At 35.1% G+C, this 24,407-nt stretch overlaps 3 protein-coding genes across 5 annotated transcripts; 2 read left to right on the top strand and 1 right to left on the bottom strand.

Annotated features, from left to right (window-relative positions):
* The first annotated feature begins 222 nt into the window (after window positions 1-222).
* LOC131645102 (putative pumilio homolog 7, chloroplastic) lies at window positions 223-4,785 on the top strand. Its single transcript, XM_058915761.1, has 5 exons — window positions 223-2,593; window positions 2,880-3,042; window positions 3,213-3,376; window positions 3,810-4,068; window positions 4,245-4,785. The coding sequence occupies exons 1-5, from the start codon at window positions 462-464 to the stop codon at window positions 4,350-4,352; spliced, it is 2,826 nt and encodes a 941-aa protein (XP_058771744.1). The 5' UTR covers window positions 223-461; the 3' UTR covers window positions 4,353-4,785.
* A 2,580-nt stretch (window positions 4,786-7,365) lies between these two features.
* Window positions 7,366-12,849, top strand: LOC131645103 (protein LNK1-like). 3 transcript variants are annotated; one of them, XM_058915763.1, is made up of 9 exons: window positions 7,366-7,524; window positions 8,066-8,162; window positions 8,895-9,087; window positions 9,269-9,810; window positions 9,924-10,275; window positions 10,990-11,640; window positions 11,916-12,064; window positions 12,279-12,414; window positions 12,500-12,849. In XM_058915763.1, the coding sequence occupies exons 3-9, from the start codon at window positions 9,085-9,087 to the stop codon at window positions 12,599-12,601; spliced, it is 1,935 nt and encodes a 644-aa protein (XP_058771746.1). In that variant the 5' UTR covers window positions 7,366-7,524; window positions 8,066-8,162; window positions 8,895-9,084; the 3' UTR covers window positions 12,602-12,849. The 3 variants fall into 3 exon arrangements, with proteins under 3 accessions (XP_058771746.1, XP_058771747.1, XP_058771745.1); XM_058915764.1 differs by having other exon boundaries at window positions 8,902-9,087; XM_058915762.1 differs by having other exon boundaries at window positions 8,066-9,087.
* A 121-nt stretch (window positions 12,850-12,970) lies between these two features.
* On the bottom strand, window positions 12,971-14,702 carry LOC131645105 (probable inactive receptor kinase At2g26730). Its single transcript, XM_058915765.1, has 2 exons — window positions 13,923-14,702; window positions 12,971-13,664 (listed from the first exon to the last, which is right to left on the bottom strand). The coding sequence occupies exons 1-2, from the start codon at window positions 14,566-14,568 to the stop codon at window positions 12,988-12,990; spliced, it is 1,323 nt and encodes a 440-aa protein (XP_058771748.1). The 5' UTR covers window positions 14,569-14,702; the 3' UTR covers window positions 12,971-12,987.
* Window positions 14,703-24,407: the final 9,705 nt, after the last annotated feature.

The following is a 24,407-nucleotide window of genomic DNA, read 5'->3' on the forward strand; positions in this document are numbered from 1 at the left end:
AGTGCTCAAGTAAATAACCGTCACTCGTGCACACCTTATTAATTTTGTTTAATATTGACTAATTAAAACCAAATTATTATATTAATTAAAACAAAACAATAATGACGTGGATAAAATTAATATTTAAAAAATAAAAAAGTTCGAGTTTGTTGCGGGGAAGACTTAGTACACACGCAGCGTAGTGTTAGTTAGTTTTTATTCTCTACTCAATCCGTTATGGTGTGTACCATACACCTCCGATTTTCCAGTATAAATCTTCCACCTTTGCATGCTTCACCAACTCTTTAAAAAATCAAAATCCAATTTTCGATCATAGATTAAATGCAATTCCAATTTTCTCTCTCAAACCCTAACCATAGGATCAGAGTTTCTTTTTTTATTTATTTTTTGATTTTTCACTTTTCAGTTGTTTCAGTGTGAGTGATAGAAGAAAGAAAGAAAGAAACCATTGTTGAAAAACGATGATAGAGAACAACAACGTGAAGGACGATGGAAGAGAGCTTGAATTGTTGCTCAATGAGATCCCTCGGGTAACATCATCATCATCTGATACAGATGATGCTGATGATTTTGTTAATCTTGATCGTGATCGTAATCGTGATCGTAATGGTTACGATTACGATCACGATCTTGTATCATCATTTGTAATGAAACAGAATCAAGAAAAGTATGAAGAGGCATTGAAATCACCTGTAACTGTCAGTGGTTTTTCAATGCAATCTGAAAACGGTTCTTCTTCTAGCTTTTTTTCTGATTATGGAACACCAACACCACCGTTAATGGAGGATCATCCTAAATCAATCGGAACTGGAGCCGGAACCAGGATTCCTGATTTCAGAAACGATACTGATAGGTTTGTTGATTTATGTAGCAATTTCAGTAGAATGTACACTAGTAATCAACAAGATGATAACCCTAGTGTAGGTTATAATAGTTCTAGGAATGGTTTTATGGATTCTGATTCTGTGAGGTTTCAATCCCCTCGCTTGAATAACGCTATCGGTCATCGTATAGCTGAATTGCGTTCTGGATTAAGACGAGATTATGGAGGGAATAATTCATTTGGATCATCACAGTATTGTTCAGAGCGACGCGAGCGTGGTACTGTATACTCTCGATTGAATGGCTTTGGTAACTCAGTGGATTCTGATGATTCTGTGAGGTTTCAGTCCCCTTTCTTGAATAACTCTGTCAGTCGTCGTCGAGCTGAAATGAATTCAGCATTTGCTCGAGACGACGGAGGAGCTAATTCATTTGGATCGTCACAATCTTATTCCGGGCGAGATTATGGAGTAGCTAATTCATTTGGATCATCTCAGTCTTATTCCGGGCGAGATTATGGAGTAGCTAGTTCATTAGGATCATCACAGTCTTATTCGGGGAATGGAGTAGCTAATTCATTTGGATCATCACAGTCTTATTCCGGGCGAGATTATGGAGTGGCTAATTCATTTGGATCATCACAGTTTTATTCAGGACATGGAGTAGCTAATTCATTTGGATCATCACAGTCTAATTCAGGGCAATGCGAGCGTGACACTATGTACTCTCAATTGAATGATTTTGGTGCTTCAAGTTCAACGGGTTCCTCTTACCACAGAAGCCAGCATTATAGAGGAACTCTCAGACATGAGACTGGTGCACCACACTTTACTAGAAGAAATTCAGTTGTTCATGCTCCACCTCATCCACAAAACTATGGAATGAATTTCTTGCCAGAACCTGAAACGTCCAGATTGCCTTTTTATTCCCTTGGTACTAATTTTAGGTCTAGTGCTAGAGTTGTACCACCTTCAAATGCCACAAGAATCTCACAAGGAAATATAGATATAGATGCTGTTAGAAGGGAGGGGAGCTTTATCTTACAGGGTGATGACAGATTAAGTTATGTTGGTGCTGCTGGGAGTTCGGATCGATGGTGTCAGAATGCCGCACGTGAATCTGGCTTTTCTAAGCATCTATTTAAGTCAGAAGTAGACATTCAGCAGCCGGTTATGCGAACTTGGGAAACTCCTAGGAGTTCTAGGATTGGTTCTCCATTCACTTTGCCACTTAATCATAATTCCCGGTCGGAAGCTCCATTTACTTTGCCACCTAATTATAATTCCACGTCGGAAGCTCCATTTGCTTTGCCACCTAACTATAAATCCCGGTCGGAAGCTCCATTCACTTTGCCACCTAATTATAATTCTCTATCGGCAGCTCCATTCACTTTGCCACATAATTATAATTCCCGGTCGGAAGCTCCATTCGCTTTGCCTCCTAATTATAATTCTCTATCGGAAGCTCCATTTGCTTTGCCACCTAATTATAATTCCCTGTCGGAAGCTCGAGGGAGCATTTATTTAATGACCCAGGATCAAAATGGCTGCAGGTACCTGCAAAGAATGTTTGAAGAGGGGAGAATGAAAGATGTTCAAATCATATTTGACGAGATCATTGGTCATATGGTCGAACTTATGACGAGTCCTTTTGGAAATTATCTTATACAGAAGTTATTAGATGTCTGTAGTGAAGAGCAAAGGATGAAGATCATAATAATGGTGATTCAGGAGCCGGGGAAGCTTGTCGAAATCTCGTTAAATGCTCACGGGTAATCATGCAATTCTTACCAGTATTGAAATAATTAACTTGGCTCCTCTAAAGTGACTAAGATAGCAACTCACTTTAGACTATGTAAAGTGATTAATATCAACTATTGATGAATACATCGATCATGAATATTACATTAATTGCATAGCTAATCATGACTCATGAGTGTGTTGAAATATTAACTTTTTTTACTTTACTATTTATTTACTTTACAAGCGTCAAATACTGAAATATTTATTGATTATCTAACGTGGAATTTGACCTCATTTTTCTCCCCTTTCTCTCAGCACCCGTGTTGTTCAGAAGCTGATTGAGACTCTTAAAACCGAGCAACAAATTTCATTAGTCGTGTCGGCTCTTGAACCAGGATCCCTGACTCTTATAAAAGACCTTCACGGAAATCATGTAGTTCAGCATTGTTTGGAATGCCTTAGCAATGAAGATAACAAGGTATGACTTGTTTTTTCAAATCATTTAGGCATATATGTTTGTCTCAAACGTAGTTTCTTTACAACTTAGGATTGGAGTTAGTGGAATCACGAAGAATATATTTGTGCAATGATTGGTATTTTATTTTGTCGTAGAAAAGTTACATTTCTCTGTTATTTTGTACTGAGCAGTTCATCTACGTCGCTGCTGTCAAGTATTGCGTCGACATTGCTACTCATCAACACGGATGTTGTGTTCTACAAAAATGCATTCGTTATTCAAGCGGGGAACATAGAGAAGTACTTGCTGCAGAAATATTTGCTAATGCTCTTTTGTTAGCTCAAGATAAATACGGGTAACTATCAAAAGCACATTTCTTAAAAATATAAATTAGATACATGATTTTTGCTTTTAAGATTGTCCACTTTTTGTCTGCTATCAATTTTTTCCAGAACAAAGAATCCCAACTTTAAGGGGTCTCTAAAGTAAGCTCTCAGTTTAGAGAAAAAAGTAGGAGTATTGAATATTTCATTCATTGACCCAAAAAATCAACTACTGATATGTCTCTAATTTGTTACAATAATTGTCAAATGGTAGAGATATCTTACTCTATTTTCTGAAGTGAATTGTTACAATAATTGTCAAATGGTAGCGATATCTCGTTGATCACATCAAATTATTTTCCTCATATTTCGAATTCATGTCATACTTTCAAACTATTGGATGAAGTCTTTTTCCCTTTTCATTTTCCAACACTTTGATCTCTTAATTCTTGTTTTCATATGCAGAAATTATGTTGTTCAATGCACCTTGGACTTAAATATTCCATCTGCTGCCACAACTTTGACTCAGCAATTTGAAGGTAGTTACGCGCACATGTCAATGCAGAGGTACAGTAGTCATGTGGTTGAAAAATGTCTTGAAGTATTCGATGACGAGCATCGGGCAAAAATCATTCATGAACTGCTTTCTGATCCTCACTTTGACCAATTGCTTCAAGATCCACAAGCAAATTATGTTATTCAGAAGGCTCTTCGGTGTTCTGAGGTTTGTTTACACACTTCATTTTCTGCTTCATATAGCATTTTGGGGCTTGATCAATGAACCTTATGGTTTCTCTTATTTAGATTTGACTTTAGAGAAGCTAAATTTCAATCTTATTTGCTTGGTATTTTTGTTTCCTTTTAGTTTCTGATATGTTTTTATGTTTACTTCTACACTAGGGCCATGTGCATAATTCTCTGGTTGAAACAATTGAGTCCTACAAAACAATTTGTCGAAATAGCCCGTATTCGAAGAAGATTTTCTCCCAGAAGCTTTTGAAGAAATGATGTACATTGGCCCTTAGCATTTATCATTCTGGAGTCTGCCACTTATATGCATTGTATGGTTGTTTAACTGTAAGTTGGGATGCCAATAACCATACCGATGATCGAAATCTGTTTAGAATTGCTTATCCATCTATCTGCTCAGCAAAGTTTTGAAAAGAGAGAGACAATAAGCAGACAATTTTGCTTTCATTTGAATTATGTATGTACTATTTTGTTGTTTTGTATGATCTCATGTTGTTGGATTTTATTATCCCTGTTCCTTGTGATTTTCTCACGCAGAGAATGTGTAGTGTGTAATTCGCTGTTATTGTAAAAACAATTTCTCATATTACCTGTTTTGATATTCTGTGCACAATGTACCCAAAAAATAGAGGCAAAAAGTTCAATTAGGCCTTTTATTTATTGCATTAAAGCTTTTTGTTTAATCATTTAAAGCGTATAATACCTCTTTACCTTTCGCAATCTCCCATTTGCGTATTGTACTATCTATTTATTGAAATCGGATCTCCTCTTTGTGCAACTGTCTAGATTAATCTAGTCGGAAATGTCTCGTTTTTACAGTTGAATGCTATATTTATTATTCTTTATATTAATATTTTATTTATTTATTTATTTTAGAGAGTAATTGATGAAATGAAATAATTAAATTTAAATATGTAATTGATTCTTACAAATATATTATTTTTTAATTTTAGTCTATGTGATTTTATTTGTTTATTTTTTGATCCTTATAAATATATTATGATATTTTTGTTTTTGGTCTATGATTTTTTTATTTCTTATAAATAAGTTATTTAGGTAGTAATATGGATGTAATTTTAAATTTTGAAAAACTAATAAAATCTAACAGTAAATATATTTTAAGGACTACTTTTACAAAAACCTAAAAAAAACAAAACAAAAATAGCATATTTAGAAAGATTAAAACCAAACAAATAAAATTATAAAAAAGAGAATTTCTTTGCCAACCTCCCTACCTTCTAGTCCACCTCTGGTGAAAACCCCATACTACCCCTGACTTCGGAAATGCATTTCCGAAATGCAAGAAAAAGGTGTTTTCGGAGATGCATCTCCGAAAACGCTTTTTTTTTTTGAAAAAATTGTCTTATTTCGGAAGTTCATTTCCGAAAACAGCATTCAGAAGTTCACTTCCGAAATACTGCGCGTTCTGCAGATTTATTAAAACACTCCCCCTCCCCATTCATTTACCCTAACTCAAATAAAAAACAAGCAAAGGCGAAAATTTGTGCAAACACACTTCCAAGGTTGCATCAAGGCTCCAATCACATTGCTATACAACATTCAAAAGCCCACAAATCACTCAATTTGTAAGTTTTAAATTTGTTAGATTCATTATTCAAATGCATGTTATTTAGGGTTTCAATTGCATAAATGATATATGGACTGGTTGTTAGTAGTATTTAGGTTGTTTAGAAGCTTTTTGAATTGGTTTTATGTTTGATTTTGGGGTCTGCCATGGAAGTTTCAGAAAACCCCATCGCAGGGATGTTTCGGAAGTTCATTTCCGAAAACACCTCCATCCCAGTTTTCGGAAATGAACTTCCGAATTGTATCAGAAGTTCAAATTTTTTAGTTTTTTATTTTGTCTCGCATATTAATCGATTTCAATTGTTTACAGGAACATGTCAGGCAACCAACCAGCACGCATCAGACAGGGTAGGGAGACCCAGACTGCGTCAGCTACACAGGGTAGGGAGTGTCCGTTTTAATTTGCAAGTACTTTATTTTTAACGCCTTTGTTTATTGTGCCTGTTTCTTTGAAGTTTGTGTGCATGCGTTCTGCTTCACCTCCTTTCTTCTTTAATGACTTGTCCGTTTCCCAAGCGTTTTTGTCCCCTTTCTTCTTTTATAAAAGGAGATCTCATGGACCTTTCTTTCTTCATTTTTACGCAGGAATGGGTGGCGCTAAGGGAAAAAAGGAGGTGAAGGAGAAGAAGAAGGTTTCGACCGGCTCTACTTCGTGCTCTCGCGGAGTGAAGGAGGTGAAGGAGAAGAAGAAGGTTTCGACCGGCTCTACTTCTCGTTCCCAGGGGGCCCGGGGCCCGGATGCTCAAGCTCAACTATCTGGCGTGAGAGTCGTGGTTGATGCTGATGGTTCTGAGACTGAGTGGGATGAGGATTGATATCAGTATCTTCATTCGGAGGAGTTCGCTCGTCGGGCAGAATAATGTGTTTTTGTTTTATTTGATGTGTATTTTGTAACGCTCGTCGGGCAGAATAACGTGTTTTTGTTTTGTTTGACGTGTTTTGTTTTGATTTCGGATTGTATCTTTCGCACAGTGTTTTTGGATTTTATTTATCATATTAGTATTTTCTGTTTATATGTCGCTTATTTTATTTGCCGTTTGCGTTTAACTAAAATGCGAGACTGTTTAAGAAAAAACATAAAAAAAAAACACAGTTTCTGCATAATTCGGAAATGAACATCCGAATTCACCCCCATGAGGTGTTTTCGGAAGTTCATCTCCGAAGACACCCCCCATGAGGTGTTTTCGGAGATGCACTTCCGAATTATGGAAATTTTTTTAAAAAAAAAAGCGCTTCGGAAATTCATTTCCGAAGCAGGAGTATTTTCGGATTTTCGCTTGGGGTGACCCCTTAGTGAGGTGGCTAATAAAGAAATTTTCATAAAAAAAGACAAAAAATTATTATATTTCATGATACCATTTTAATAATTTAAAAATTACTAGTAATGCTCACATGAAAACCATTTTCCAAGGACGAGAAAAAAAGTAGGAGATTCGAAAATAAAGGCAACACAAGTGGCAATTATAAAATCATAAAATACAATTACACGAACGCACGTGACTAGGGTACAACGAAAACCCACCAAACACGTGTAATTCAAAATCCACGTGGACCAATAAAAACACAGTAACGGATCGGATCTTAAACACCCACCTCCTAACCACGAACTATATTTCCAACCAATTTCATGCCACGTGTCGGTTTTTCCGTGATATCTTTTATACCTAAATTAAAAAATCAATTTAAAAAAAATAAAAAAAACAAAAATTTCTTCGTGCAAGTTGAAGTGGGATAGGAAAGAAGGGTCTGGAAAGAAAAGGAATCGCAATTCCCAACCCAAACAAGCAACGCTTGAAGTGAAAAAAAGCTCTCAATAATCACTTCTCGCTGATTTCGCGTTTTGGTATATTCACTTTTTTGTTCTTAGTTTATGAATATGAAGAAAAGTTTGACTCGAGAAGAACACAGTCTTCAACTTGGATTCTTCGTACTCTTCTTTTTAAGATTAGTTTTATGATTATATAGTTATATTGAAGTTAATTAAGCTAAGTAGATTCTAAATCACTATTTATATATTTGAGATTTGGTTTTATTGTTATTATTGATTAAGTTAATAGTTATGGAGTCATGGTTTGATTTTAATTGCTGTGATTTTTATTCTATTTTTTACTTTTTGGAAGTTTGATTTATGGTGTCATGGATTTTTGATTTGATTAGAACATAGAAATCTGGTTGGTGAAGTGTTTGAATGATAAGATACGGTGGAAGTGAATTTTCATTATCCTGGATCTTCAATTTTTGTTTTTTTGAATAGTTTTTAGTTTTAGTTTTGTAAGTTGAAGTTGCTTGAACTTAGAGTCTGTTTGTTTTGACTTTTCTAGCACTGTTTGGGAGACTTGTGAAAACAACTTATTTTCGTAATTGAAAAGCATCTTTGATGACAGGTTTGCTAAATGAACATGACATTGGGACAAGCCTTGAGTGTATCATTAGAGGGGGATAGAAGATCTGTGAGGAATGTCGAACATTTCCATGTTTGAGGTATGGACTATGAAATACGATATTACTTTGCGTCCTTGCCACAATATACTTACATAGCACCATGACTTGTATTTACTATCTCCACTTCAAATTCCGATCTTAACGCAGAACATACAGCCGGCCCTAATTTGTTTCCATATAAAATCGCAAATATGATGGCATTTTTCTCGAGTCACCTTTGGACCCTGCTCTCATACACTTGTCAATCTTCATTCAAATTAAAACATGCATTTTTCATAGGCGTCACTTCTCATTTAAAATAATAGTTCAGTGTAAGCACACTCATATTTTTACCCAGATAAGTGTTTTTTTTCTGCACCAACCCAAAGGTTCCTCATCTTATTTTAGATAACCTGTCATTGAGTATCATATAGGTTAAAGATTTTTCAGCATCAGAGTTTGTTTCTTTTTGTTCCGGTAACATATTCATTAAAATGATTTTTCATTCATTGGCATCCCTATGGTGTGACATCTTTGGCTTTGTTCCCTAGTGAGCATTTCTATGTACATCATTCTATAACAATGAAGTCAACCTTGAGCAGTTTGTTGACCTGGAGGAATTGTGACAAATATGCTGATCTATTGCTAATGCTCGGTGGTAGATCTTGGAGATAATTGAATAATGTGTATCTGTTATTCATCATGCGAACCATTCTGTAATTTTATTGATGATATCACTATCTATTCTGGACTTTATTTGACGTTTACATTGCTGTACTGATTATCTTCTAGTCTGTAGCATAACCTTAAAAGCAGGCTATTGTGCAATCTAAGTTCAAAAGTGCTACGGATGCAGAAGGGGCGTGGTAGCTATTAAATAAGACACCAGAAATATTGCCCTTTAGAAACTTATCGTGGATTGGTGGCGGGGGTAGCTGATGCTACTTTTTATGTGAATTGTACAGAATACAATTCTTATTAAATGGTAAATTTGAAACTTATTGTGGATTGCTGTACTGATTATCTTTTTGTTGAACATACCAGTTGGATGTTTGCTATTTACTATCTCTTTTTTGGGTTAGATTTTCTGTTTGTATGGATTTGTCACATCATGTCATGCCAGGTTACTATAAGGAATTTGCTAAATATCTATCTTTGTGTTACAGTTTCAAGATAACGTGTGGGATGGATTTGATGAGATTGAGAATGATGATCTCATAGTCCCCCATTCTGGTAGCCCACACAATAATCAGTTTGTAATAGAGGGTGATGGCTGTAAGAAATCACTTCAAGAATTATGTGGTATAAGGAGTAGCGATTGTGTTAGTAGCTATGGTACTCTGGGTAAAGAGGAATTATACTTGCAAAATATGACCCAGAATGAAAGAATGCCAGAAAAGGATTCATGGTCTGACACACCTGAAGGTGTATTTTCTTCATGTGATGGTGACTCGTACAGAGAAGAAAAAAGGCTAACTTCAGATGATACAGGCATGTCTGACCATTTTTTCAAGAGCAGCAATATAGATTCTGGTGGCAGTGAGCTTTGTGCAGAGGATACCATCTCAGAAAACAAGTGTGTGGTGGAAGATGATAGTGCGTGCCAACATCCAAAAAGCCAGACATCTCAAGCTGATAATGAACTCAGCTTTCTTGATAATGATGGGTGGCTGGATATAGGAAACTTAGAAGATGTTGACAGGATGTTGTAAGAAACCCTCCAATTTGACTGAACTTTCCTCATCTTTCCCCTTGTCTGAAAAATTAATTGATTTGTTGCAATCATCATATAAATATTTATATATCACTTTTAAATTGCAGAAATTGTGATTTGACTTTTGGAATGGAGAGTCTCAATAATGAAGAGGAGTTCTGTTGGTTTTCTTCTTCACATAGCGCTGAAGGTTCCGATGATGCATTAATGTCTGACTTAAAGCTTCATTGTGCAGACATGAGTTCATTAAAAAACATATCAGAATACAATATGGATTCCTCCAAGGAACATGTTGATGTTCTTCCGATCGGTGGTTCGAACAAAAAGTCATCCCCTGATGATAAGAAGATAAGATCTCAAATGGATGTTGATGTCAACAGTGTCGCTGCTTCATTATCAATGTTCAGTGGATCAGACACAAAATCCGGTCATAAAGATGCCTTGGTGCCCGAAGAAAAGGTTTGTTGGTTGCCTTCTTTTTAACCTGGGTTCTGAATTCTTGAATTTCAAATTATGAAGCTATCATTTCGACCTGGGTTTTTTATCGGAACACACAGGGCTCATACAAATTTCCATATGACGATCCTCTCAAAGGCACATGACAAAATTATTTTGACATTCGCCTCGACCTCATAGGTCATATATTCTAAAATGGGATTCAGTCTGTCTCTGAATATGATCATAGATTTATCCACAATGTTTATAATTTCGAAAAACTAATTAAACCTCCACCCTTGTTTTTTTAATTTAAGGAATTGAAATAATAAAATTCTACGGAAACTAAAATATTTTAATATATAGTTTTCCTAAGATGTTTTTATGGTATATTCATGGCCTAGTTCTTTTTATTCTGATTATAGTTGTAACTAATAATGAGCGTTCATTTTGGGAAATCTAGTAATCACACCATTTGTTGTGAATAATGTTTTTTCATGTTTCACTATTTTTCACTTAATGGGAAATTGTGCTTGACCATTGTGCAGGACTCAAATAAATTCTTTCATTTTGAGGGTAATTTGTTGGGTTTGTCGTGTTTACAATGCAAGTTTGATAGCAAGGGTGGGTTAGTTTCTGATGCTTGGTGTATTTTATTAGTGTGAAACTGTAAACTGAATTAATAAATTCTTTTTTAATTTGTATATCACCAATAGCTTCTTTGTATTATGGTTGCAGAAAAAGCTTCCGAAGTCATCAGCAGGAAAGCGAAAAATTGGCAATTCTGTTCATCCTTATACTCCTCCTGAGCAATATGGAGATGTAAATCAGCAGTTTGGCGCCTCTTCTAGTGGAGTTACATCTCTTGATAGTAATCAGAAGCACGACCAGATCACAGATTATGATTCTTTAGGCTGCATGCCGACTCAAATTCCTTTAACGCACCCAGGCTTTAGTCATGCTCCAAATCACACTTCCCTCTCTTCGTCTTTATATGGATCAGGAGCTGAGCATGATGGACACCACCCTCCTTTTATACAATCGTCTTATGCTTCAAACAGGGAGAGTTATCATGGTCATCCTTCGGAGGCTTCTGCCTTGAAAACAAATGAGAACAGAGAAAAGTATCATAGCCATGATGAACACCTCTTAAGTAGGAGTTTCAAAAATGAAAGAAGGGCAAATGAAATGCTATTTTACAGTCCAGGTTCTTCTCAGTTGGTAGCTCATCAGTTTGAAAATGAAAATGAAGGTCAAAGTAAAGTTCGAGGGGTTAGTCTAGGATTTTCATCAGAAATAGACTCATCAACTGTACAGGAAAGTTCTGCTCTTGACCAAAACTCGTTTGAAGCAAATAGCTTTTACCACCTGCAACAGGCGTTGGATCAGGTATTTGAATTTTTTATGATGTTCAAGTTTGCAAAAGCTTTTATTGTTCATTTTTAATTTCAAAACTGCCACATGTTTTTATTTTGTTTCAATGAAACTTTTTTTCACGTGTTTCTTTTACAGAACTTTGAAAACAGACAACACAATGAAAACAAGATAAAGTTTTTGGTAATTTAAAATGAAAATTGAAAATGTTTTTGTAAACTGAACAAGCCTATGGTTATTACCTATATATGTCACTTATTGTTGAAAATAACCTCTTTGTTTGATTGCAGTTGGATATTAAAACCAAACTGTGCATAAGGGACAGTTTATACCGCTTAGCTAAGAGCTCTGAGCAAAGACATGATAATTCAAATGCAAATGATATCATTGGAGATGGTACTGAAGCATTCAAAGACACAATGGCTCAGGATGCAAGCAGGTACTGCTCACTTTTATTACATCAGAATTATCTGTCTCGATAACTGGTAGCTATTATGAAGAGATATCAGAGTTTGAGTAACCGTGTAACATTATTTCGAGTATCGCTAGCTGCGAGTTCTGCTTATCTGCAATATGCAGTGTTTTTAAGAATATTATTTTACAACAGTGTTTATGAATTAGTCTTCTTTTTGATAACACATTGCTTCATTCAGGTGTACAGGGTTCATGGATATTGAAACCAACACAAATCCTATTGATAGGTCTATAGCACACTTATTGTTTCACAGGCCCACCAATCAATCAACGATGTATCAAAATGATATCGCACCTTTCAAATCTAGTGCCGTGGTATGCTTTCATGAATTTTGACACGTTGCAGTAAAGTATAACGCTATTGTTTGGTCCTAGCCTCATTTTCTGGTTTAATTGACAGATACATGAATCAGCTATCAATCCAGTAAAGGCTGAGAATCAGGTCTTTCAGGAAGATTTTTCTACCGATGCAGAGAAAAAGCTTTTAGGGGGTAACACCTAGTGAATGTAAAACCAGGTTTAGCGCATCATGTTGTTGTAGTTTATAGTTTTCACGCCATCGTATAAGATGATGTATAATTATTTCAGATATACTTAGATCCCGTTTTTAATTTGCGATCCATTTTTGCATTTCACGCCACGACACGGATGTACATTTGTAATTTGTAATGTGATACCGATGCACGTTTTACATTTGTGCTAATCATAAGGGGGCAATATATGATGTATTGTAATGTGTTTAAGTCTTCATTTAGAGACAGAAACAAACATGCATAGAAGTGTATGTAACTTTATTCATTTGGAGCACTATACTACCTTGATACCAAAAACAAAAGGAACATATGATTTAGGTTTAGAAATCCAATCTATGATAATCTATCTATCGATCTATCTTTCATCTCCGATAAAAAACCCCGAGTTACTAGTTGAAAAGGAATCATCGGTTAGAGACCTATCACAAGAAACATCATCGTCGTCTTCAGACATCAAGTGTATCTGTTGTATTTTCTCCACTTCTCTAACCACCTCATTCATCTCAGGCCGTTTCTCTGGAAACCTCTCGATGCATCTCATTGCTATCTGCAACAACCTTAACATCCCAGGAAGAGCACTCTTTTGACAAGATATTTCCTTGTCGAATATCTCAGCAGTCCATTCTTCTCTCACAGCTCTATGAACCCAACTACAAAGATCCACACCATTAGTCCCTTGTGGAGCTGAGCAGAGAGAAACTTTCCCAGTTAGGATTTCTATTAAGAGTGATCCATAGCTCCAAACATCTGATTGTATTGTAACTTTTCTTGCATAACCATATTCAGGTGATTTGTAAACAACCATATGTTGAGCTGCAATTGGTTGTGCTATCAAGGAGGAAAGGCTAAAGTCAGATACAAGAATTGAATTGTTTTCATCAAATAGTACATTTGATGACTTCAAATTTCCATGAGGGACTATGTTATGGATCTTGTTGTTGAGGTGAAGGTACTCTAGTGCTCTAGCCACTTCTCTTGCCACTGATAATCTTGAGTTCCAATTGAAAGGAACCCTGTTTCCGTCTCTTCCATCTGAAATAAAGTAATGCAAAATTTGGTTACTATTATAAGATTATGTAAAATTTTAACATGCACATTTTTTTTTAATTTTGATCAAAGAAAGCATTTCTTTCGGGCGCTTTGTAGGGTGGAGAAGCATCACATATAATCTAAAGTGGACTTTATGGACGATTAACGATCGGAAGGAGTATGTTTCATGCATTTTTATGGACGATTAAAGTAAAAAATCAAAATAAAAAATTCAAAAAGGACCAAGTTAATGTAAATTACCATGAAGTTTGGAGAAAAGATTTCCATTCTGTGCATATCTATAGAGCATAAGCTTCTCATCTCTTGAATGGTAGTAAGCAAGCAAAGGCAACAAATTAGGATGCCTAAGATCAGAAATCATTTTCACCATCTTAGCAAACTCCTCCTTAGTGAAAGGTTTCAAGTCCCTTAACCTCTTAACAACAATGTTAGGTCCATTACTCAACATAGCCTTATAACTATTCCCCATAATCCCATGTCCTAATGCCTCAGCAGAAGCTCTAAGAAGTTCCCCCATTTGAAACTTTGTCTCATCACTAAAAAACATCAACTCCTTTCTCTCTTCCACTGTCATCATTGTTGTTCCTTCTCCTATCTCAACCCTCTTCTCAATACTTGTCTCAACATCTTTCTCTTGTTCATAAGACATGTTGCTAATGTGTCCTTTCATTATTCTATTGAGTTTCTTCGAAGTGTTGTAGTAAAGAATCAATAGCAATATAATCGCGAAAAGAAGAACCACGTTGAGAATCAATAATAAAAGATTGGAATTTGAGTGTTTATTTTGGACTTCACTATTATCTTTGGGGGTCCCTTTAGGTTCTTCTTGTGCTATAGCAAGAACTGAAAAAGTGATGAGTTGAAGAACAAAAAGGGGTAACCCCATTGTGAAGTTGAGGTTGAAAGAAGTGTTGTAGCTATGGCATGGAAATGGATTATTAGATACATTTCTATGTTGAATGTAGTACAGTACTACCTAATTAGTGATTCTAGTTGAAGACAATAACAAGGGTATCTACATGTTGATATTCTTTTGATGATATCTAGAGATATGATGCATGATGTGATTTACTATATAGTTTGATGTAATACAACCTTGGATATGTCGTGTAAAGCTGTATGAACATGAAAAATGTTTGGATTCTTGTTGTCATGTTTCTCAGTTTGGACGGCCATTATTGTCCTAGTTGCAATTAGTGTTAGAAAATATATATGAGAACTATTTCAACTTATATTTGTGTTGTGGTTAATATTAATATGATTCATGCAGATAAAAATATATGAAAGGTTTGTCCTCCATTTAGTTAAGTTTTACAAACTTTTATATAAGAAGGTATTTTATTTTCTTGCTATTATATTTTCTAAATAATTATATTCTAAAATAACTTTTTCATATGGGACTTCATAGTATGTAGTTAGTTCAATAGACTACTATTGTTATAAACATAATAGGTCATACAAGTACAAGATTTTTTCACATGGAGTCTAAAGTGTTAATAAATATACAATATGAAAATTCAATAAACAAATTTTTTGAATTCCCATTGTTTCAATTCTTTTAGGACAAATTTCTTGAAACTTTTATTAATTTATTAGACTTAATGTCTATTTTAGTCTTTCGTAGAAACTGCGGCGGAGGTGATTAGTCATTGAGGAAAAAAAGTTCCTATTAAATTCCTTACAAATTTAATTGAGTCATGTTAGTCCCTTTATTACTATTTTTTAAACCGATTTTTTTAATTTATTTTTGAACCGTGACTGAACTGCTAATGAAGATCTATTTTAGTCTCTCACAAAAAAAAGAGAGTCCAAATTAGTCCCTGAATTGTTCTCCTTAAGTCTCTCTTGCCCTAACACTCTTCTCTTTTTCTCAATTTCACGTACAAAATATAATGATCTCACTTTTCTCTATTTTCTCCCTTGTATCTAGTATCACTATACCCTTATTATGCTTTTCCTCATACGCTCTCGCTTATTCTCATGCAATCACCTCATTGTCCTTTAAATCTCTACACATCTAATTATTTTATTTTCCTTAATATTTCATCATTAGATCGCATAAAACTATTATTTAATTATTCTAAATAATTCTAACTTAAGAACTTATATTTCCACCAATAATCCAATCACCATAACAAGTCACAAATATTTCAAGAATAAAGATAATAAATTGCTAATGTTCATAAATAAACACAAAAGCATCATAATTCTAAATTTGGGATGTTATAAGTGGCGCTCAACGTGGGAGGCGGGAGCAAAATGATTTTTTTTACAAGTGATCACCATAAGTTCTAAATGACATATCGATAAGTTTTACGAAGACAGTGATTTTGGATTGTGAAAATTGAAGATGCAAGTAATCTTAACTCAAGAGAGGTGTATTTCAGTATTGAAGGGTGAGATTGTATTTAAGCATATCAATTGTATTTAAATAGGATTTTCATTATAGAAAAATTATATGTTAGACTCTGATACCATGTTGAGAAATATGGTTGAGCCCAACTCAACAAAAAAAAAAGACTTATAAGGTGAAAATTGTCCCCATTTATAAGCACATATATTGTCTGATGTGAGACTTCCCTCATGCACAAGAATGAAAATTTGGAGTGTGAAAATAAATGATGGATGACTCGATAGCGGAAACCTGATAACAGGTGACTCTCTAGAGCTTAGATGAGTAATGTAGGAGGACTAACTACACGTATCGAAGAAGAAGTCGTGCATCGTAAAAGGTTGGCCGTATTTATGCAAGTTTGGCGTCCAATTTACTTGCTGTGACATATGAGCTTTTTAAGCCATCCAAGTTCGTTTCAAGTCTGAAAACAACATTTTAATATTTTCCCTAATTTTTTGTTTTGAATAATTGTCACACTAGGATTTCTTTCTAGTATTTAAACACTTTTGGGGCTTAGCCGTCAGGTTATCTTTTATCATAATAAAATTCAATTTTTTTTATCCTGGTGGATTCCAGAGTTTTATCTAATAGGTTTGTCGCTTGCAAACTTGTGTTTTCGTTTTAGACTTAACTCTTACTAATTCTTCGTGATTCTGACTGCGTCAATGAGACTCCAATACCATATAGAATAAAGAAATATATTGATATAGTAGAAAATGATGTGTTATATATTTATTGTTGTAATTTTCTTTGTATACAAGTATACAAAGAATATGTGCATTAAAAGCCTAGCCTATAATTTGCCTATAATTAAAATACTTATACAAATACAATTGACATGTCTGCTTTGCTCTAATTGATATGCGTTGATTGACACCTATTCAAGCGCCTTGATTTGCTGAATATTTGATATACAATAATATCTTCTATAATTATATAATTTACACTACTAGCAAAAATACATGTTACCTCGGGTGCGAAGGAAATTTTACTTGGATGATACATGCGATGTAACGAAGAGCGTCATGAAAAATTTCCATTTTATCCCTCAATTTTAGAATAATCGAGGGAACAATTAAAATGGTCATTGGTTCGATCTACATCAACAACATTTTTACATTTTCAAAACTAGCGCCAAATACCACGGGAAGATCAAATGTTGGTTATTGCTTACATTTGTTTATGAGATAAAACAAATATATATATATATATATATATATATATATATATATATATATATATATATATATATATATATATATGTATATATATATATGTATATATATATATATGTATATATATATATGTATATATATATATATGTATATATATATATATATATGTATATACATATATATGTATATACATATATATGTATATACATATATATGTATATACATATATATATATATATATATATATATGTATATACATATATATATATATATGTATATCTATATACATATATATATATATATGTATATATATATATACATATATATATATGTATGTATATACATATATATATATATATATATATATATATATATATATATATATATATATATATATATATATGTATATATATATATATATAATATTCAGTTATTTGATTATTTAAGAACACAAATTTTGAACCCATATTTTTCTGCTCTTACAATCCATTATATATATAACTTTTCCAAGCTTCTATAAGTTTCAATATTTTCATGACAAATAATTTCATGATCAATTTTTGATATTCTAAATGCTTTCATGATCAATATTTTCATGATATTAGCCTTCTGAATGGATGTCTTTTAGATTTTCCGCGGGTCACTATTGATAATGTCTTGAACGTTGATACTCACTAAATGGACGACAAATATTTATCGGTGATTTTTTTGTACCCGTAGATGGGTGGTAGAAGAGATTAACATTGCAGTTTAGTAATTTTTTACTAAGAGACGTGCTGAAGTCAATGTACTTGATGTTTAAGATCCTGTGAAAAGTTTTCTATGGAACGTCTTGAGTTGCTAGGTGATTCTGTTTTGAAATATGCTGTCAACTGTCATCTCTTTCTTAAATATCCTAAGAAACATGAAGGACATCTATCCGCAAAAAGACAATGGGCTGTTGTTGCACCCCAAAATTTGCCCATCTAATTATTCTTAATTGGCTTACATATCTCATTCATTTACATCTTAGGTCATCAATAAAATCATGCATCATTAAACAACCATTGGCATTGGAATCAGAGATCTTAAATTAATAAGGTTTCACTGTATTTTTTGGGGTGCATACACCCAACAGAGACTGATTCATCTAGTTCTCCTATGTGCTTTGAAATGAGACTCAGAGAGTTTTATGGATCGCGAGTAAAGAGAACACAATTTTGGGAGCGCCTTGGCTCTTATGGATTAGGGTTTCCATCATCATTTAAGGCTTATTTCAATTGATCCTTATCATATCTTCTGGCTTGGTTCAAGTGGGTTTTTATTATCGTTTGAAGTACTAGATTAACTTGAATATGTGTGTCATTTGGATCCAAACAATAACTTGAAAATAATTCATTCAAAGTTCAAGTTTCAACTATATTCAATGTTTAAGATGAATTCCATTTGCAAAGCTCATTCAAATGACTATCATGATTTATCACAAGTTTCTTTTAAGGTTTATTACAAGCTTATGAAAGTCGGCATTACCATTCATACAAGCCTCAATTTCACTCATAAAGTACAAGTAGAGGGAAACTTCATTTCATCATGTAAAGAAAGAAGGAGGCCAACAATGATTCAATACATATTTATCACAATCAGTTCCATTTCCTTTTAATGTCACTACCAAAGTCTATACAAAAAGATCATTCAAGAAGATCATTCAAGTCTCTACAACAAAGATTATACATATTTCCATCAAGAAACAGCATACAAAAAATCAGTGGCTTTGCTAATCTATAAAACTCCAAGCATCTTCATCATGGCCTTCGTATTGTCTTGAATCTGTTGCGCCATCCAAGTCTAAAGCGAATAGGAAGTTTGCGTTCTTTGCATCGAAGGTGCGTATTGCATCATGAGTGAATTCAAGTCTAAACGATCAGCTTCAATTCCCAACTGACAAAACAAATTTCTAACAACCTAGCCAACTCATAACCACTTCTCATAACTACCATGTAACTATAAAAAGCTGAAATAACAGAATCAGTTATTAGTCTCTAACCACCTAACTTCTATAACTAATTCCTAACAGAAAACTAACATGGTATAACTGAAATCTGTAACAGAAAGAAGGGGAAGAAGAACAGAAGATAACAGAAACTAACAGAGTATCAAAAATCAGAAAAAGACTCACCTCTATATATTCACCATCTTCTGCAGTGCTTCACTACCCACCATTCATCATCTCCATCTCTAACTCTTCACTTCATCACCATCTCCACAATTCACTTTGATCTTCAATCTTCTCTCCACCATTGCTCACATCCAATCCCCACTCTTCTTCTTCGCTGCACTCTCTCTCTCGGACCATCATCTCTTTACAGAGCTTGCCATCATCTCCCTCAATTCCTTCTTCATTACTCTGCATCTTCATCACTGCTACAACACAAGGACTCTTCAATCATTAGCAACCTTCAACAACAATAATCAAGTCTTCAAGAACTCTGCAAAAATGAGAAATCATAATACAGAAGAACCGTCAACCATGCTTCACAATTGGAAAGATTCATACCTTTGATCCTCCATAATCCCGAGCAAATCTTCCAACACCGCGATTCGTTTCTCAACAAAGCTTCGATCGAAGTCTTCTCATCATCACCACATCAGCTTCAATCTGCAATGTAGACATTATCGTCACGATCTCTGCCCTCGCTTCACATCGCCACCTTGACGAACCTGCAAACAACAACCACACGCGGAAGAAAGGAGAAGAAGTTTGTTCAGAGTCTTAAGAAGAAGGTGAAGCGTGTACGTTCATGACGAAAGAAGATCAGAGAAAGACGATCGAGATTGTTCATGGTGGCGTTAGGAGTCTTCGATCGGAGACGAGAGAGGGCGCCGCCGCTGAGTTCGTTGAGTGAAGAGAATTGGGAACGCCGCAAGCACATCTGAGTGAAAGGAGTCCAAAGGTCACGCGAATTTAACCCTAATCCCCTTTATTTTTTATTTTTTTTTATATAATGTTATTAATCTGATTAATCAATTGGTATAATTAGTGTATAATACAAAGTTTAATTTCTGATTAATTGACTTAAATGTCTTAATTAACATAATCTTATTAATCAAATTGGATCAAACACACAAACGCTTGGGCCGAATTCCTGTTCACACTCCCCTATGGCCTAGCACCACATTTTTGGACATAAAGAATCCTGAAACAACAAAAACTCTGCTGGGCCACCAATACCCTTGCGCCCAGGTTGCTAATTACACCAATAAGTTCAAGTTTACACCCCCGGGTTCATTTAGATTTTATATAGAATTAAAATATTTTTACTATTTTTTAGGTTCTAAAAAAGGCAATAAAAATCATTAAAATTTTGTTAGATTTGTAGGTAAATCTTGACATAAAAAATAGTCATAGAAAATAGAATTCAATTTCTTTCATAAAAACCACATAAAAATAGTAGTATTTTTAATTCACTTTTTTGTACTATATTTTTGACTTGATATTTCATGCTTATGTGTGATTCTGTACCATTGCGCCGTTCTCAATTTTTGCTTCTAACGTGACTTTATTTTCATGTCTCTTTGACTCCTAACTTTAGGTAGAAACCATGATAACATTAGGATCTAGAAATTCCCTTTTAAACACTTAGGCTAGTTACTTCATTTTAGGCTAGTTTACTTTTCCTTTTTCTTTTCGACTTTAAAACATTTAATAAAGGAATAGGCGAATCACACTTCACTAAAAGTGGGAGAGAAATGAGTGGGATTTATTCCCTAAGCTGTTTCTCAATCACTTAGTGGGAGAGAAGTGAGTGAGATTTATTCCCTAATCTGTTTCTCAATCACTATATGATGGGAGAGAAATGAGTGGGATTCATTCTTTAATCTGTTTCTCTACCATTATACACTCTTATGTGATTCAACTCGCAGATTAATTCCCCTTAAAAATCACCAATAAAAAACATCTAAAATACTTAATAAAGGCTCAGACCTAAACAAAGTAATGAAGTGGTGCGAAGCCTTGTATTGGGTTTTGTTCATCATGAAGTTACATAAAAAACACAAACCAATCATCTCTCTTCTCTCTCTTGCCTTCAGGGTGTTCTTTCCCTTAATCGGACACGTTGCTTCCTTTCGATCGCAGACTGGTAACGCATAAGACTCCACTCAACGAGCTGCTATCCTGACACTAGATTGCGAATGCAACTCCGTCCACTAAAAAAAACAAAACCAAAAAAAAACATGTGAGCCGAATTACGGCGCTCTGATTCCTGAAAAGGATACGCAGGCATTAGGTCGCGGGGCCTAAGCGAGCACAACTATTTATAAACCTTTTTTTTTCCCGTGTTTCTTTTTCTTTCATTTGCATGCATTCCCTTTGCATTAAGCTATAGATTTACACACCCTTTAGATAGCAACAAACATAGGTGGATACCATCGAGTACGATGGGCGTGAGTGGTGCTAGTACCTTCCCCTTGCGTAACCGACTCCCATACCTTATCTCTGGTCGCAAGACCTTTTCTTATCCTTTCTTTATTCTAGGTTTTCTGATATTCCTTTCCCTCGATGGGATAAATATATTGGTGGCGACTCTGTCTATTTTCGCGAGCGTGCGACAACTGGCGACTCTGCTGGGGAAGTGATAGACCTGTGCTGGTCCATTCTTAGCGAGTCGATCCTAGCCTTTGTTTGTTTCTTTTCTTTGGGTGTTTTTCTTTGTTTGTTTATATGCTTACATCCTGTGTATATATGTTTGCATATCATGTTTATTTCTGTTTGCATATCATATTTACTTTCCACATGCATCTGGACTATATTATGGGTCCCCGTGGGGACCACATATTTTCTCTGTTTGCAGGTTGGGTGGGATGTTCTATGAGGTAAAAGGCCCAATACCCAGGCTATGTGTGAACCATAGGAACACTAGGATAGAGTGGGAGCATGGTTTTTCTCGAGGTGTACGCCTCAGGATGGATTATGTGACTACGAGCAGAGTAGTGGTTTCAAACGGAGGTATTATCGTCACCCACATCCGCGTTGTGACGGTGCTTACCTTCGGGCGGACCGTATACTGCGTTTCATGACCTTACCCTGACCTAGACTACACCCGTGAGTGGGGAGGGAATCATATTCTTTACAGGTGCAGGTACATGTTCTGTTGGTGGCTATTGGTTTTCCTGGTATTCAAAAAGGCGTCGAACCTTTGATCCTGGGACATTTGACTTATACAGAGGTTCTACATCAGTTATCCAGAGATTGCACATCATATCATGATGCCTATCTATCATAATCAACGTCAAACCTCTGAATCTGGAAGGTTCGACCTTATGTGATTTATGCACAGATTATTTACCAGAATCAACGTCGAACCTCTGAATCTGGAGGATTCGACCATCTTTGACTTATGCACGAGCTATTTATCCAGAAAGCAACGTCGAACCTCTGAATCTGGAGGATTCGACCATATCTTATTGACCATGAGAAGCTGTTATCCAAGAGGCCTTGATCCTGATTCCTGCTGCATTTGCATCATCATTAACATTTTGCATTCATGCATATGCATCCATGGTTACCACGATTCTTACCTTCTTCCTATCCATCAGATCCGTCAAGACGATTCCTCCACACCGATATCTGACAAGAACCAACAGACAAAGAATCATGGGCAATAACAAACAAGATCAAGCTACTATCATAGAATCCCATGCCTCTTCATAAGGGCACCTTCCACCAAAGGATCCTAAGGACTTTATGTTTGTCAAAGAACATTTCATTTGCATTAAAATAAGGCCAATCTTGCCATTGTTTAGATTTCTCAAGCACTTTCAATTGTACTATTTTCGTTGCTATCAAGTACTCTCATTGTAAGAAACTCATTTTGTTCGAATAAATAAAAATAATGCAATATACATGTTTTTCTCAAATCATTTCATCTTTGTCATTATGTTCATTGATATTCAACTCATTTGTCTTAAGCAACTAAAAAAGGAGAATGATGAAAAATTAAAAACACATGAACTACTAATTGTATGCTTTTGGAACAAGAATCCTGCTGACGATGTACAGGCATTATTTCAATTCCCAAATACCGGAGTTATAAGGGAGTGAAACCTTCGTCAACCCCTTGAGCCTAAGGAGTAGTAGTTTCTTTTCAGAAAATACAAAACCCTCAATCTTAACCAGGGGCAGGGTAGTCTTCAGTTAGTGCGACCGAGCGCTCAACTTTCAGGTATTCCATCAGAGGATCAATCATATCTCATATCTCACAACAAAAAAAGAAGAGCACAATCCACAATGGATGTCTCTCATTCACTGAGAAGAAGGTAGTCACAACCTTTTCTTCAAGTCAATCACAAAAGCCATACAACTTGTTCCCGAACGAGACAAAAAAAGTGAAAGAAAGTTATGAATAAAAAGAAAATAACCATAGCCCGCTAAGTCAAAAAAAGAAAAAAAGCTTGAAAGCAAATGACTTAAGCAAAAGTTAGGGCATATCCCGCTGGACAACAAAAACCAAAATCAAAAGAAACTTTTTGTCCAGGAAAAAGTTAAGGAAAGCAAAAGGAAAAGCAAAAGAAAAATCCTCCAAGGGACAAGTTGTTGTGACCATAAAAAAAACACCAAAGGGTGACTGCCACCTCCATCAAAGCCACAAAGGATCCTCATCCATCACAATCCTTCCTGAAAGGCGAATACTCGCGTCGAACTAGCTGAACGTAGGATTGGAGAACATCACGAAGAAGGGGTGGGTTAAGTAGAACTTGAGCCTTTATCCTTTGTTTCTCAAACCGTGAACCTGACCACATTACAACCCTCAAAAGTCCTAATTGAAGCAGGGTTCGTTCTGAAAGCATACAAACTGTAAAATCATGTCAAAACTGACTCCTAATGTTGCTTGTCACTTGTGTTAGTATCAGTACAACATTTTGACAAATAAAACTTTTCTTTTGAGATTAACATGTGCATTGCATTCTCATTATCTTTTTCAAAACAGAATTGTCTCTAACCTGAAAATAAGTACTTAATACCAAGGAAAGTTCAACATTGAAATTCCATCGAGTAGTCTTACAAGGGCAAAAGTTGGTCATCCACTAAGCAAATATCTCAAACATCCATCAGGTGGAAAATTTCCTTTCAATCTGGGGCATTCATCCCATGATCTACACCGGGGCAGACCATTACAA

This window comes from Vicia villosa, linkage group LG1 (assembly GCF_029867415.1).
Source record: "Vicia villosa cultivar HV-30 ecotype Madison, WI linkage group LG1, Vvil1.0, whole genome shotgun sequence".
NCBI classification, from domain to species: domain Eukaryota; kingdom Viridiplantae; phylum Streptophyta; class Magnoliopsida; order Fabales; family Fabaceae; genus Vicia; species Vicia villosa.

Bases quoted from the DNA above. Each gene is read 5' to 3' on its own strand.
- LOC131645102 (XM_058915761.1), top strand. From the start codon at position 462: ATGATAGAGAACAACAACGTGAAGGACGATGGAAGAGAGCTTGAATTG. The intron at 3,377-3,809 runs GTAACTATCAAA...TTTCATATGCAG, and splicing joins TTAGCTCAAGATAAATACGG to AAATTATGTTGTTCAATGCA. The intron at 4,069-4,244 runs GTTTGTTTACAC...CTTCTACACTAG, and splicing joins AGGCTCTTCGGTGTTCTGAG to GGCCATGTGCATAATTCTCT.
- LOC131645103 (XM_058915762.1), top strand. The intron at 10,276-10,989 runs GTTTGTTGGTTG...TTATGGTTGCAG, and splicing joins CCTTGGTGCCCGAAGAAAAG to AAAAAGCTTCCGAAGTCATC. The intron at 11,641-11,915 runs GTATTTGAATTT...GTTTGATTGCAG, and splicing joins TGCAACAGGCGTTGGATCAG to TTGGATATTAAAACCAAACT.
- LOC131645105 (XM_058915765.1), bottom strand. From the start codon at position 14,568: ATGGGGTTACCCCTTTTTGTTCTTCAACTCATCACTTTTTCAGTTCTT. The intron at 13,665-13,922 runs GTAATTTACATT...ACTTTATTTCAG, and splicing joins TCTTTTCTCCAAACTTCATG to ATGGAAGAGACGGAAACAGG.